Source organism: Ipomoea triloba, chromosome 9, assembly GCF_003576645.1.
Source record: "Ipomoea triloba cultivar NCNSP0323 chromosome 9, ASM357664v1".
NCBI classification, from domain to species: domain Eukaryota; kingdom Viridiplantae; phylum Streptophyta; class Magnoliopsida; order Solanales; family Convolvulaceae; genus Ipomoea; species Ipomoea triloba.
Window position 1 is genome coordinate 30,258,177 of NC_044924.1, and position 14,856 is coordinate 30,273,032.

Genomic DNA, 14,856 nt, shown 5'->3' on the forward strand with positions numbered 1-14,856 from the left:
GTTGCACGTCTTGCACGCCCTAAAATCCGGCCCTGTTAGTGTGCACTCAATCGTTATACCCTGCACCACGGTGTACATAGCAATGTGCACCACGAACGTAAAACGACGTCGTTTCAATGTTAGTGGACGCGGACACGAATGACTCCAGGGAATTCATTATCTATAATACACATAATTATTATCTAGAATACACAGAACGTTTGCCTAAAATACACAGAATGTTTGCCCAGAATACACAGAATATTGACACAAAATACACAGAATTCATCCTCCTAACATTTGAATGAACAAACACATCACAACATGTGTTAATAACATGAATACACAGAATATTGACACAAAATACACAGAATTCATCATCCTAAACATTCGAATGCACAAACGCATCACAACATGTGTTACTAACATGAATACACAAAAAGGTTGCCTAGAATACACAGAACGGTTGCCTAGAATACACAGAATGATTAACTGAAATACACAGAATATTAACATAAATACATATACCGGCCGAACCGAGAAACGTAATTTCCAAAAAAAACGGACGATTAGTTTACAATGCTCAAAACGACGTCGTTTACGTATGTGGTACACATTGCTATGTGTACCGTGGTGCACGGTATAATTTGCCGTGTGCACTTCATCAGTATATATTATAGATCAGAGTATACATGCTTAATACAATTTTGGTCCTTTAATTATTGGGCCTTTTCTATTTTTGATTCTTGCTTGAATTTAAAATTAACTAGATTTAATCCTTAAATATTGAAAATGTGTCAATTTTAATCATTTCAATGATGAACAATGACACATTTTAGGACTGAAGGCATGTTTAGTAAAAAATAAATATTATTGTTTACTTTCTCCTACCAAAAGTTAATAAAGTATATGAATATCATATTATATTATTATTAATGTCCAAATTATTTAGATTTGATTAAAAATAGGGAAAATGACACTTTTTCCCCCTATGTTATATGCTTATAGCACTTTTCCCCCCTGTGTTATTAAAGTGGTAGTTTTTCCCCCTCAGTTATTTTAAAAGTGGTAGTTTTCTCCCTTGTAATGTTAAATTGACATTTTTGCCCTTAAAATAACTATTTCATTTATTTTTATTCTCCAATCAATTGTTACGAATATGTATGGAAGATCACGGTTCGATACGAACCTAATCGAACACTGTAGCAATTGAACTTAAATAGTATAGACGGTTATGGTTACGATTCAGAACCGAAAAAATAAAATAAAATAATTGTTAAATTTAGACTATTTTTAAATAAGAAATAAAATTATAAAAATAAATACGTAGTAAATAAATACATAAGTTTTGATTGGCGGGTTAAAATCAAAATTGGAACCGAACCGTACCGATTTATCAAAATAAGTGTTTGATTATTTTCACTATATATGATTGTGGTTAAGTTCCGGTTCACGGTTCAACAATTATTTAATTTTAAATTTTTTGGTTCTGAATCGTAACTAGAACCGTCCATATTATTTCGATATGATTGTTACAGTGTTTGGTTAGGTTCGAACCGAATCATGATCATCCATACATATAAATAATAATTTGTTGGAGAAGAAAAAGAAATAAAATAATAATGTCAATTTAACATTTCAGGGGGAAAAACTGCTACTTTAATAACACAGGGGGAAAAGTGCTATATGCACATAACATAGGGGGAAAAAGTGTCATTTTCCCTTAAAAATAATAATAATAACTAACTTAGATGGCCCGCAAAACCTGTCAATCTATATAAGCAGGCAATAGTTATACCACCTTTCAAGGTGGACCCGATCTACAAAATAATTTTAAATTTGGCCAGCAATACACACAAAAATTCTAGCCTTCTATGGGGTGGATAGTGGGCCTCATAGGATGGACTAGTATGCATTGACACTCCTAACTGGCTAGTTGTGATAGGAATGTAGGTAATTAGATGAGATTGATGGTTTGTCGGTTAGTGGTGAGTTGGCGATAGTAAGATAAGCGGTGGATGAGTAAATAAGTAACTAGAAAGAGTAGTACTAGAAAGAATAGAAACCCTAATGCTGCTTCCCTTTTCTCTCTAAAACCAAACGTCTTTCTCTTCTGCTCAACTTCGGCTTTCACCGCCGGCCTCCGGCCGGAGCTCTAATGGAGCTTTGAGCCGGCGGTTTTGGTCACCTTCTATGTTTGCTCTCGCTCTTCTTCCGCCCCGACCACCGTTGCAGCTCCGTCCACCTCCGACCACCGCCACAGATCTTCTTCTTCCGTTTTCTCTCCCTTTGAATAAAATAATAGTAGGTAGGTATTGGGGTTTGTGTTGGTAGTCTTGAACTCCCAACCCTACTTTGACTTTACCCACTTTTTATTTTCTCTATTATTGTGTTTTCCTCTCGTTAGTTTCACGAGCATTTTTCCTCTCGTTACTTTCACGAGCTTTTCATTTTCATTAGCATAAATTGTTTAGTTTGGTTTCGACAAGTGTTGATCTTATCCTGGGCGAGCAAAAAAGAATGATGACGAAGACCCAGATTTTTGATGAAGCTTTAAGCTCCCTGAAGGAACATAGCTTCATAGTTATGAACAGTCTGCGATTCAAGTTTTCTATAGCATAGTTAGAAAAGTTGTTTCTATGTCTGACTGTAAGGAATGGTTTACCATTCCATTGATCATTGATGTAAACGTTTTATGTTATAAATTAATGGAATAGCTACATTTACCTTCAAAAAAAAAAAAAAAAAAAGTAACTAGGTAGACAGGGTTGATGGTAGGATAGGTAGATGGTGGGTGGGCGAAGGTAAGGTAAATGGTGGGTGGGTTAATAAATAGATAAAAATTTGTAGATAATGATAATAATAATTATTATTATTATTATAGATAACAATTCGAAAAATTTCGAATTTACTTCAAATTAAAAATGAATAAACTATTGATTAAACAAAATTACCAATTACTAAGCTCAGTTTGGGTCTAAAAAAATGATATTCTTTTGCTTGGTCAATTCAACCTATTGATTGGTTAGTGAGACTCGTAACTTCGTTTGGCTAGAAAATTGATTTCTATGTTTAGATTATTGTTCTAGTAACTAGTCAAAATAATGATTTCAAAAAGAATAAATGAGATAAGAATAAACAGGGTTTTTCTTTGGATGAATAAAGAATGACATATGAATAACTTCTTTTTCCTGGTCAGGTCAATAAAATCATGAAATTCTTCGATTTATATTTTTTTTTTAGAATTGATAAAAAATGGATTTACCTGGACGAATACATGATTTTCTTTTAGTTTTTTTAGGATCATGTCTTATATTAGGGGGTACAGGAGTAGTATTATTTCCCAATCCAATTTATTCGGCCTTTTCGTTGGGATAACTTTACTTGTATATTCACTTTATTAGTGTGCACTTCAACCACCAACCGCCAAACACTTTCCTCTCTGATGGGTAAATACGCACTTAGACTGACTATAAGATCGCCTAGTAGAGTGCCACCCGGTCCGTATGATCCCAACAGAGTAACACTCGGTCATATACCAACAAAGTGTCACTCGATAAGTAGGATCCCAGCAAAATATCACTCGATCAGTAGGATCCCAGTAGAGTGCCACCCCGGTCTATAGGATCTCAGCGGAGTGCCACTTGGTTAGTAGGATTCAACGAAGAGCCACTCGGTCAATAGGAACCCAACAGAGTGCCACCTAGTTGCACCACTCATATTGAAAAACCTAGTGATGGGTAAAGACACTCCAAGATTACCCGTGAGGTTGCCCAACAGAGCGCCACTAGTTCAATTCACCAGGGCTACCCAATTGGTATGCTACAAAACCCACTTTGCAAGTTGAAAAGCCTAGCTTATGCTACAAGTAAAGGAGATCCACTTGTACCTGCAAGGAAGACGGCTGATAGCGCGCGGGAATGATGACTCTGTCACCTAAGCAATCAGTCTACGTGTAGTTGTAGAGCGACCGATTGAGCAGACCAACGAGAACGCATCACGTCAAGCCACTTGCATCTGGAGTATTAAATGCATAGCTGACTTACTTAGTATAAATAGGAGGCTCTTCCGCTCACTTGTCATATTCATCTCATTACAACACCACAACATTTGTGATATACACTACATTGTAACCAAAGTCACTTGTAATTGTCTTCTACTCGTAATACTACGAAGCCTCAGTCCACTTAGTTGTCTTCCAACCTACCGGCTGATGATCTGACCAACTGACTGACTAAACGTCTTTTTACTTGCTCACTATATGCATATTCGTAGCGTAGTCATGACCCCCGGTCCAATTTACACTATCACTCTCCATCCACCTAATTTCTCAAAAGCTAATGTATATAATACATCGAAGTATACACTAAACGTGACAATATTGTATGTAGATATTCTTATCATTATACAAAACAACTCGCCATTTCATCTTTACCAACCCTGTTCGTCACCGCTCTACTAATGTAAACTTTGATAGTCCTCAACTCTGTCTCCATCCACCCAACCACCCCTCAAAAAGTTAGTGTATATTACATATCGGATCATATATTCATTACTCATTTATTTACTATATAAAACAAAACAAATACTATAAAGTAGGTAACACCGTAACAATAGCATTTATTTATTTTGAATACACTCTAACCTATCTATAGTATCTGACTATCTGTTAAAAATTGTAACAATAACATTTATAAAAGTGGATATTGTGTATGGGGCATTACTCAACCACTCTACATCTCATCTACACCAACAGTGCTTTGCATCCACTTTACTAGCGTGTGCTTCAACGGCCCACCACCACCACCTTCCACCCACCCAAAACCTTCTTTTGTGGCTGCTCCTCCTTGCCCATCAATATAACAACCCACTCTCTCTTTCTCCCCTTTCCTAGATCCATTTCCCCCAATTATCGCTATCCTACGCCCCCCATCCCCCCACTCGCCTAACGTGCGCGCAACTCCGGCGAGGATTGGATTGGCCGCTATGTCAGTTGTCCGTGATTCATTAACGCCGCCGCTGTCGGAGTTAGCGCCACCGCAGGGACACTTATTTTAACAGAAGAAGACAGTCACGCCTAAGCCGAGGTTGCTAACGTGCGCCGCTCACGTAATCACTTGATTTTTGGAGAGAGAGAGAGAGAGAGAGAGAGTGATGTCGTCGACGACCGAGGCCGCGCCGGAAGCAGGCATGGAGGACTTGACGGCGGTGGTGGTGGAGGAGAAGCCAGGTAGGAAATTTCCGGCGCCGTGTTGGACGCAAGAGGAGACGTTGGCCCTGATCGAGGCCTACCGCGAGAGGTGGTACGCGCTCCGCCGCGGATATCTCCGCACGGCGGACTGGGACTCGGTGGCGGAGACGGTGGTGAGCCGCTGCCCCGACGCGTCGCCGGCGAAGACCTCCGCGCAGTGCCGCCACAAGATGGAGAAGCTCCGGCAGCGTTACCGCGCCGAGAAACAGCGATCGCTGTCCTATCCCGCCGGCCGCTTCTTCTCCAATTGGTTCTTCTTCGAGAACATGGATGCCATGGAGAACGGCACCGTGGTTTCCGCCGCTAGATCCAGTCAAGAGCCCGATAAACAAACAATTTCGGGTAATGCCTTTGGTTTAAAAACCTTGATTGATCAGAACATTCTGAAATTAAAGCTCAATCCCACAAAACTCACAAAATCCATTGAAGATTCGAACCCTAATTTTGGCTTTGATCAAGAGATCACACCAAAGAATTTTGGGGCTCGAGTCCCAAATGGCTACCTCTCGTATTTGGATGTTGCAGCCAGCAAGAAAGAGCAAGTTGATGTTCTGCATTTGGAAACTCCTTTTGGAATAAAAACCAGAATTGATGGAATTCCAATCCCTATTGGATTCAAACCAAAGAGAAGCAGTTTCAATGGTGAGCTAAAGAATGGCTTTGATGTTGTGAACAAGGAAATGGGGAAGCTTGACAGGGGGATGAACTCGAATCTCAGTGAGTACAATGGAATCAACCCGAGTGAAGAGTATATAATGAGGGTGTTGGCTGATAGAAACTCATCAGTTCATGTCAGGGGAAACAATGGTGGAGGAGCTATGGAGGATTCCAATCACGATATGGGCGTTTCTTCGAATAGGTTTCTGTCGTCTAGTTTGCCTAGAGTAGGGAAGAAGATGAGCGATGGCAGCAGCGGTGTAGGGTGTAAACGGGAGAGGAATTCAGTGGATAGCGTTGATCAAATCGCTGCCTCGATCAGGTTCTTGGGAGAAGGGTTCATGAAGATCGAGAAGATGAAAATGGAGATGGCGAAGGAGATCGAGCAAATGAGGATGGAGCGGGAAATGAAGCAGAGCCAGATGATACTCGAATCTCAGAAGCAGATGGTGGATTGTTTCATGAAGGTGTTGAGTGAGCTCAAGAACAGCAAAAAGGCGAAGAAGACAGGCGAGCACGAGCAGGAATCATAGTCGAGGATTTACGAGATTTCTCCATTGATATGAGTTTGAATTTGATGTTTATGATGCTATATATCACCAGGTTAGTGAAAATGCTGAATCTGCTACTAGTTTTAGTAACTTATATTATCATTGAGAGGTATATGTAGAGCTTCTGTAGCCATAACAGTCATATGTAACATAGCAGCATAAGGTTTGCCTTGAAGGAAGCTCACTGTGTACAGCTTCTGAGCATAATAATATTGAGTTCACCAACATTTTCTGAGATTTCATTGAATTTGAATCAGATCATGAGACTTGATGGTTCTTGATATTAACTTGTAAGAGAAATAATGAGGATATAATAATGTTCTTGTAACGGCTCTAATGCTACGATTGGACTGCCATTGATAGGTATCCGGGTGGCGAGGTGCAGACCTCCCTCCCCTGCACCCTCCAACTCCACTCACTATCTAGACCGGATTGGTAGGTATCCGGTTCACAAGGTGCGACCCCCTCCCCCACATCCCCAAACTCTACTATCTAAATACGATTGGATTGCCATTGGTAGATATCCGGTTCACAAGGCACGACTCCCCTCCTCCATACCCCCAAACTCCACTATCTAAATACGATTGTATTGCTATTGGTAGATATTTGGTACCAATATTTGGTTCACAAGACGCAACTCCCCTTCCCACACCCCTGAATTCCACTATCTAAATACGATTGAATTACCATTGGTAGGTATCCGGTTCACAAGGTGCGACCCCCTCCCTCATACCCCCAAACTCCACTATCTAGATACGATTGGCAACTGGTTCACAAGGTGCGACCCCCTCCCCCATACCCCCAAACTCCACTATCTAGATACGATTGGACTGCCACTAGTAGGTATCCGGTTCAAAAGGTGCAACCCCCTCCCCCATACCCCCAAACTCCACTATCTAGATACGATTGGACTGCCACTAGTAGGTATCCGGTTCACAAGGTGCGACCCCCCTCCCTCACACCCCCAAACTCTACTATCTAGTCATCTAGATACAATTGGACTGCCAATCCCCATACCCCTCACAAACTCCACTATCTAGATACGATTGGAGTGCCATTGATAGGTATCTGGTTCACAAGGTGCAACCCCTCTCCCCCATACCACCCAAACTCCACTATCTAAATACAATTGGACTGCCATTGGTAGGTATCCGGTTCACAAGGTGTGACCTCCCTCCCTCAGACCCCCCAAACTCCACTATCTAGTCATCTAGATACAACTGGACTACCAAACGATTAGACTGCCATTGATAGGTATCCGGTTCACAAGGTGCGATCTCTCTCTCTCACATCCCCAAACTTCACTATCTAGTCATCTAGATACGATTAGACTGTAATTAATAGGTATCCTGATTGAGCTGTTATTGGTAGGTATCCGGTTCACAAGGTTCAAACCTCAGTTCCCCCAACCCCACTATCTAGATATAGATATAGATTGGATGATCATGTCCGAGACTAAATTGTGATGCCTTTGGACCAAACTAAAGCAATATCTTAGTCGGGATCCATTATCCCATCGATTCTTGAATTGCTTTAAACTTGTATGAATTATATAGCTAATGCTAAGTAAGATAGAGCCATTCCCAAAAACTCAAACATCCAAATGAACAAAAAGGATTGTATTTGCTCAATAATGTCAGAATGCAACATATCAGATTGATATCATGAAAAAGAGGATTGAAAAACTACAGGTTGCTCAGAGTATCCCACAGATATTACTCTTGAAATCATATGGAAATAGAGAGCGGCATATCTCACTGCTTGTTTCTAAAGAATCGGATTCCTATTTACGTCTTTATACAGCAAGTAGCGACTGCGAGTTTTACCCAGAGCAGCATACCTGAAAAGCGAGCAAGCAAGTCACACTTCATACAAAACTTTTGCAGACTCGAGATATCGATAATGTCCTATATATATACCGCAACTTACCACTGGGGCACGAATGGTGCCATCCAAATAGCATCCCCCGCCTCAACAGGGTACCTGTCAGCCAAGTACAATGACTAATATCACGACAAGAATTCACAACTTCTTTCAACGGGTCTAAAAGTATTAAAAGTAATAGAAAGTGCTGACAGGCGTTGAATAAAAGATTGAAACGCTGCTTTAAAGTGTGTATCTCATCAACTACAGAATCGAGATATTTGTGTGCTTACCAGCTATCGCCTAATCGATATATACCCTGCCCCTCCAAAAGCAACAAACCGTGCTGGTTGTAATGGACCTCCTGCCAACCAGCCAAAAGCATGTGAAATGTTATACGGAGTAATAAATTAGAAATTTGAGGCTGAGGCGGTAAACGCTTGTATATTAGTTATGACAGAAAATCTAAAAAACGAAAAAGAAAAAAGAAAAAAGCCGTATTAACATAATGGTCAAATGCAGTGGAAGAGCCAACAGCTTCAACACCGCAAGAAAAGCTTACCTTTACATTCAGGAATTCTCCCGGTTGAAAATCCATGATCTTGCAGCAAAAGAATGGAAGGTAAAGTGATTAAAGGATCGGAAATTAATAAACGATAAACAAGGCCTTGTCCCAACCCCCCCCCGCTCCACCCCTTTGGGAGAGAACTCGCCACATTTTGGAATAACCTGAATGATTCTGCAAATTTATTTGATACTCACATGAATATTGAAATCATAATCTAAAGATGTCGGAAGAAGCTTCCTCAGTTCAAAGACCTGAAAAGGATTGAAAAAAACAATGAATAATTGCTCTGATAAAAACAAAACTTAACTCGATGACTAGAATCATTTTTTTCAATCAGTTTTCAGGTTAGCCAAAGACAGACAAACATTCCGGCAAGTACACACACACACACGCACACACAAAAAAAAAAAGCAATATAATAAAGCAGAAGATAGAAATTTACCTCGCCAGGGGTTTCAAGGAGGGGCTGCCTGTCTGTTGAACCAACAATCTGGTGGCTTACGTAATTTTCTATTTTGGAATATCTAAACGAAAAACAAGATTCGAGTCCTTATGCAGTAAAATGGGGCACCAGTACATTTTATACAAATGAACTAAAGGCAAATGCATTATAAACCAATACGAAAAAGTTTATAGTGCTTGAAGTATCACCGCAGAAGTGGAAAGAAACGGCAGAGATACTCAATCAGCATTCTAAAATGCTCGGTAAAAATAAAAGCATACCTTCTCTCGAATACAACGAGGGTTGCAGATGCATCAGATTTCACAGCGTGTTCCAGATTCGGAGGTAAATAGGCATAAGAGTCCACCTGCATATAACAGATAAAAGACATTAAAAGCTCCAAAGATACCTGTTGAGAGAATGAGAGGGACCTAGGCCAAAAAGGTTTGACTTTTTGTTCAAATACTAAAAAATATATATTTTCCAATGAGAATATAAAGAAGTATTATCAAGGATATTTCATAGAAACCCGATAACTGTTTTAATTGTATATATAAAGCTCAGAAAAGTAATGGCTCGGTATCAGAAAAATAGTTACCTTCAGTTTGTGGCTACTGCCAGACACATTAGTCATAACTACCTCGCCCGCAACCACAAATATGAGCCTGACAAGCGAGGTAAAATAAATATATTATTCATAACGTCTCAACAGTAGCACTATGTAATTGGAAATAGATCTTTTACTGAGACAGAAGTTGTAAAATTGAGTATAATAATAGCCATTGCACCTTTCGACACCACTTGGAGGAAGCCCTGATATTGAATTTTCTGGAAACGGAGAAAAGCAGGGAGAAGGGGTTACAGAAAACATTTTTTGCAAGTTGAACATTCAATGGAATGGACCACAGCTCAAACGCTCATCAACCGAAAATTTGACAAGCAATTACGAGAAACTAGTGAAAAACTCAAACCTTGCATCTTTGCCAAGTACATAACAAAATGCGATCCCATTTCGGGTGTGATTAGAAACGCCCCGAGGGTGTTTGTCCTGTGGGATTATTTCACATAGCCAATCAATCAGAATCTTTTGAAGAATCGACGGAATACTCAAAAATGTTTGATTAAGCATACCAATCAGGTAAAGGGCTGAACACATGACTTTCAGGAGTAATTAATGCATGGTCCCTCTTATAAACACTCCTAGTAAAACCTGGCAAGTCTGCAAATAAACATAACCACATTTAATTTTCAGCAATATGTCCCATCTTCAAACATCCTTAAACAACTATACCCTTCTTAAAATCACACCAAAAACCAAACAAAGTATATGTATGTGGGCAAGAACATAACAGCACTTTCAGAATATAGAATTTCAGAAAATCCAAATAATTTCTTCCTCACATAATATTTAATTAAAAAATTTTAAATATTAAATTCTTGCCGACAAAAACTAAAATCCCTCCCCCGGGCCCCACATCCTGGCCTGACAGGATTTGTGGAGGAGGTAAATCAGGGTGACTAAGTCACCGGAAGGACAAATGTCGGGTGCCTACATAAAGCGTACTACATTTGGCGTGACTCTCACACTGCGGCAGCCCGAGCTCAATCCTGCTTACTTGCCAACAAAAGGCGAAATCCCTTGCCTTGGGCTCACATCCCGGCCCAACAAGATTTGTGGAGTGACGGAGCAGCCTATTAGATGAGAGAACCTGGTGACCACAAGAAATCCACTACTACACTGACAGTCCAGGCTCGAGTTTACGTACTTGCCCATAATCTATTACCATCATCTATTACCAGAAACCAACTAAGCTACCCGTACAGGCTTAAATATAAAATTCTTATTCAGGGAATTAGACAACTTTTCCTTAACTTTGCAATCAAATGGGACACAGACCTTGGAGGTGAGGGGGAGACAGTGTAGGGTTAGTGACTTTCCAATACAGTGGTCTAGAGTTGGAATCAGCATTCAAGATTGATGGTGCAGAGCAAAACCCTTCTTGGGCAACTCCAATCTTAACAGAACCTGAAAGAACTCATCAAGATCGAGATAAGCATAAGAATCTGTACTCAAAATGGTGCTAAATTAACAAAGTAAATGCTATTATTACTATTATTATTATGTTGTTATTATAGAGAGAAAAAAACAGTGAAATTTGCGATTGGAGAGAAATTTACCGAGGGTGATTGAGAGAAGAAGAAAGAGATGAAAAGATTGCATCTTTGAGAGGTTGTTTGAGTTGCTGATAGTGGGGATGTTTGGTTTGCAAGTGTGTTTCCCAGGGCTCATTTGAGGTTGCCCTGTTGTGTTGTGGTTAGCATTTCTGAGGTGGGAGATGAGTCAGCTGCCAGAGTGAATCTTGGAATCGTCTGAGATTCCTCCTAGGGCTCAGCTCTATTTTATAACTCATATGTTTTATTTTGTGACAATTATATTTAAATATTTAAATTTTGATTAAAAATTTTAAATTTTTATATTTTGTAAAAATTATATTCAACTATGTATTAGTACTAAAAAAAAAATCCAACTATGTATAATAATTATTAATATTTTTAAAAGTAAATAAATTAATATCAAATGTTTGTATTTTGTAACAATTATAATTTTCAATTTTAGAAAAAAATTCAATTTAACCCATATTTCTTGAATTTGCACACAAATTATTTAAAATTATAAACATTTTCAAATATTATAGGTAACCTTAATACTTAAAGGAAGAGAATTAAATTATTTTTATGATTAGATATTCTAATGGGGTATAATTGTTAGAAAATACAAACATTTTGGATTTTTCTTCTTTCACCAAGTTTTAAAGATTTGGATATAATGGTAACATAACACAAAGATTTAAGAGTGTGTTTGATTCGCACATGAGAATCAGAATCGGAATGGGTATCAAATACTTGGTAATGGTAATGGATTTTGGTGAAACTATTTTACATGTTTGGTAGTAGGATGGAACGTGAATGATTATTAATAGTTGAGGAAGAAGAGGAAGAAGGGAAATGAAACCCTTATTTTATTAGGTCGGGAATGAGTTTTGCAATTAATGGGGTAATCAAAACTCATAATAGTGTTCTAAAAACCTATTAACCAAACACACCCTAAGTTTTTCTACTAATAAGTCATTTTGAATAATAGTATATGAACTTTCAAATATTACTTTCCAATTGATGTGTAGTCGCATAAAGATGTTCAATTGACTGAAATTATTTTGGTTAACCATTAGAGCAAGAGTGTCAACTATAATTTTCATCGATTGCCTATATTTATTTATTGTTTTTGTTTTTGTTCCTTTTGAACTTCTCCTAAGTTGTTATTTCAATTGTTTGATGTGTCCTCTAGATGGCTTGGAGTTGGTATTGGATAGAGTTTGCGATGCAAAGAGGCTAGTTGTGGAGCAAGCTATTAGGGATTGTAGAGGGGTAGAGATTGCTCCAAAAAGAGCATTGTAGATGAGGCAGTCTTGCCTCTTCCAAGAGGTATATGTTAGGTTTTGTGTTTGAAGATTTTCTTTGGGTAATGGTCTGTGATGGTGGAGAACTTGTGTCTTGAATATGATAATGAAGATTGTAATAACATTCAAGTGGGGCTTTTATTTGAAGACGCAAGGAAGAAAATATAATTTGTGAATGTCAACTTAGAAATATTAGCTAGATAGATTTTGTGTGTAGAGAAGGTTTGGGGTTCTAGAGGATTGACAACAGTAACATGTTCTTTTGTAGGAGAATGTGTATTTGATGTATTTGAAGCCATTATAAGAAAATATTTCACATGTATTTGTAGGAGAATAACCTACTGTTCCTGCTAAGAAAAGGAATGAGATTAAGTCTAGATCCAAAATTTGATGAAAAGAGTTTGGTTGGATGTAGTTTGGGGGAAATTATTCCCCAATTACAGTGTTTGGTTGAAGGGAATTGCAATTCTAATTCCGCAGAATTGCAATTCCCTCCAAATGATGAATTGCAATTCATGGGGTACCCCCCATGAATTGCAATTCGGTGGAGAGGAGGGGCAATTTGTTGGTTTAAAGACAATTTTGCCTCTCCTCCCATACCCTTTGTCGTTTTTTAAAAAAAAATTGAAAGAATTATTATTATTATTATTATTTTTATTTTTATTTTGAAAGAATTATTATTATTATTATTATTTTGAATGAATTATTATAATTATTATTATTATATTTATTATTATTATTATTTTTGAATGAATTATTATTATTATTATTATTATTACTACTACTACTATTACTACTACTACTACTACTATTACTATAACATCTACCACAACATAAGGGCATTTTAGTTATTTTGTCGCTTCTTACCTTTCAATTCCCTGTACTCCTATTTCTGCATACCAAACACTGTAATTTCAATTCATACTTTATTCATTCAATTGCAATTCCACCGAATTATAATTCTTTTTCCTCCTAATTCCTTCCTCCTAACCAAACGTCATGTTAGATTCTAAGGGTAAAGTGATGAAAGGGAAGTGTCTGTATTGTGCAAAACTCTTTGCATGTGAGTAAAAAAAAAAATATGGCACTTCTTCTTTGAGAAATCATATGTTGGGCTGCCTAAAAACTGCTCATTCTAAGGATACTGTTTATTTATTTTTAACAGGCAATGGGGTCCTAAGAAGGAGTATATGACATACCAGTTTGTCTAGCTTTATGGAGAAGAGAAAGGCAAATATTGCTTTGCCAAGGTGAAAACTGCATGGTTGAGTTATATAATGACTATGGATCTACCTACTCAGTCAGCTCTGTGTAGTCTAAATCCTCTACTCAGTCTACTGTTAAGCAATCTGTCTAGTCTGAGCCTACAATTGATAGGCATCAATCAAGGTTGAAGAGTCAGTTGAAAAGACAGAGAATGGAGAGTGGTGGTGGAAGCGGTAAGCAGACTGAGCTACAAGTTTATTTGAGTAAAAAAATTCTGGAAGAATTTCGTGATTTTGATGTTCCTAGGTGGTGAAAGATGAACAATGAGAGATTTTCTATTCTCTCCAAAATGGCAAGAGATGTGTTCGCAGTTCCTATATCCACAGTTGCCTAGTACAAATGGAAGGGTATTAGATGCATCATGATACAGTTCTGGTTTGACCTATTCCGGAACCGCTGGGAATTATCGATTCAAAACCGAAACTGAACTACTGGTTTAGATTTGGGTTTATTGCGCCAATCTATATCTCAATGTTCCATCAAAACAAGTATTTGATATAAAGTAATTAGATAATTTATCAATTTATTGAATTAATTATGTTGGATAAAATTATTTCCGTTAAAACTCAATTTTAACAACCTAATGAAAAAAGATAAGATAATTGAAGTCCCTCCATATGTATTTATTTAAATGTACCTTAATCGTACAAATTATCGCATCACCTGAGCACGCGTCTAGAACTTAGGTATACTAGTAAAACTTGTGAATGAACTAAAGTGTACCCATTGAAAATTTTGAAAATTAAAAATGAAAAAAAAATAGAAAAAAGTCGAGTACTAATAATTAAAAAAGTCGAACACAAAGAGTAATCTACCAGCAC

At 38.0% G+C, this 14,856-nt stretch overlaps 2 protein-coding genes across 2 annotated transcripts; one reads left to right on the top strand and one right to left on the bottom strand.

Moving 5' to 3' along the window:
• The first annotated feature begins 4,734 nt into the window (after positions 1–4,734).
• LOC116030306 lies at positions 4,735–6,680 on the top strand. Its single transcript, XM_031272525.1, has one exon. It carries the CDS (start codon positions 5,134–5,136, stop codon positions 6,418–6,420), a length of 1,287 nt encoding a protein of 428 aa, XP_031128385.1. The 5' UTR covers positions 4,735–5,133; the 3' UTR covers positions 6,421–6,680.
• A 1,356-nt stretch (positions 6,681–8,036) lies between these two features.
• LOC116030182 ((S)-ureidoglycine aminohydrolase) lies at positions 8,037–11,687 on the bottom strand. The gene is made up of 13 exons (XM_031272345.1): positions 11,490–11,687; positions 11,209–11,337; positions 10,443–10,530; positions 10,283–10,359; positions 10,100–10,139; positions 9,910–9,976; positions 9,593–9,678; positions 9,312–9,393; positions 9,064–9,120; positions 8,864–8,902; positions 8,595–8,665; positions 8,368–8,421; positions 8,037–8,278 (listed from the first exon to the last, which is right to left on the bottom strand). The coding sequence occupies exons 1-13, from the start codon at positions 11,599–11,601 to the stop codon at positions 8,206–8,208; spliced, it is 975 nt and encodes a 324-aa protein (XP_031128205.1). The 5' UTR covers positions 11,602–11,687; the 3' UTR covers positions 8,037–8,205.
• Between the last annotated feature and the right edge of the window lie 3,169 nt (positions 11,688–14,856).

Coding starts and splice junctions, on each gene's coding strand:
- LOC116030306 (XM_031272525.1), top strand. CDS start 5,134: ATGTCGTCGACGACCGAGGCCGCGCCGGAAGCAGGCATGGAGGACTTG.
- LOC116030182 (XM_031272345.1), bottom strand. CDS start 11,601: ATGAGCCCTGGGAAACACACTTGCAAACCAAACATCCCCACTATCAGC. Junction 9,394..9,592: donor CTCGTTGTATTCGAGAGAAG/GTATGCTTTTAT, acceptor TTTTTCGTTTAG/ATATTCCAAAATAGAAAATT. Junction 8,903..9,063: donor ATTATGATTTCAATATTCAT/GTGAGTATCAAA, acceptor TTTTGCTGCAAG/ATCATGGATTTTCAACCGGG.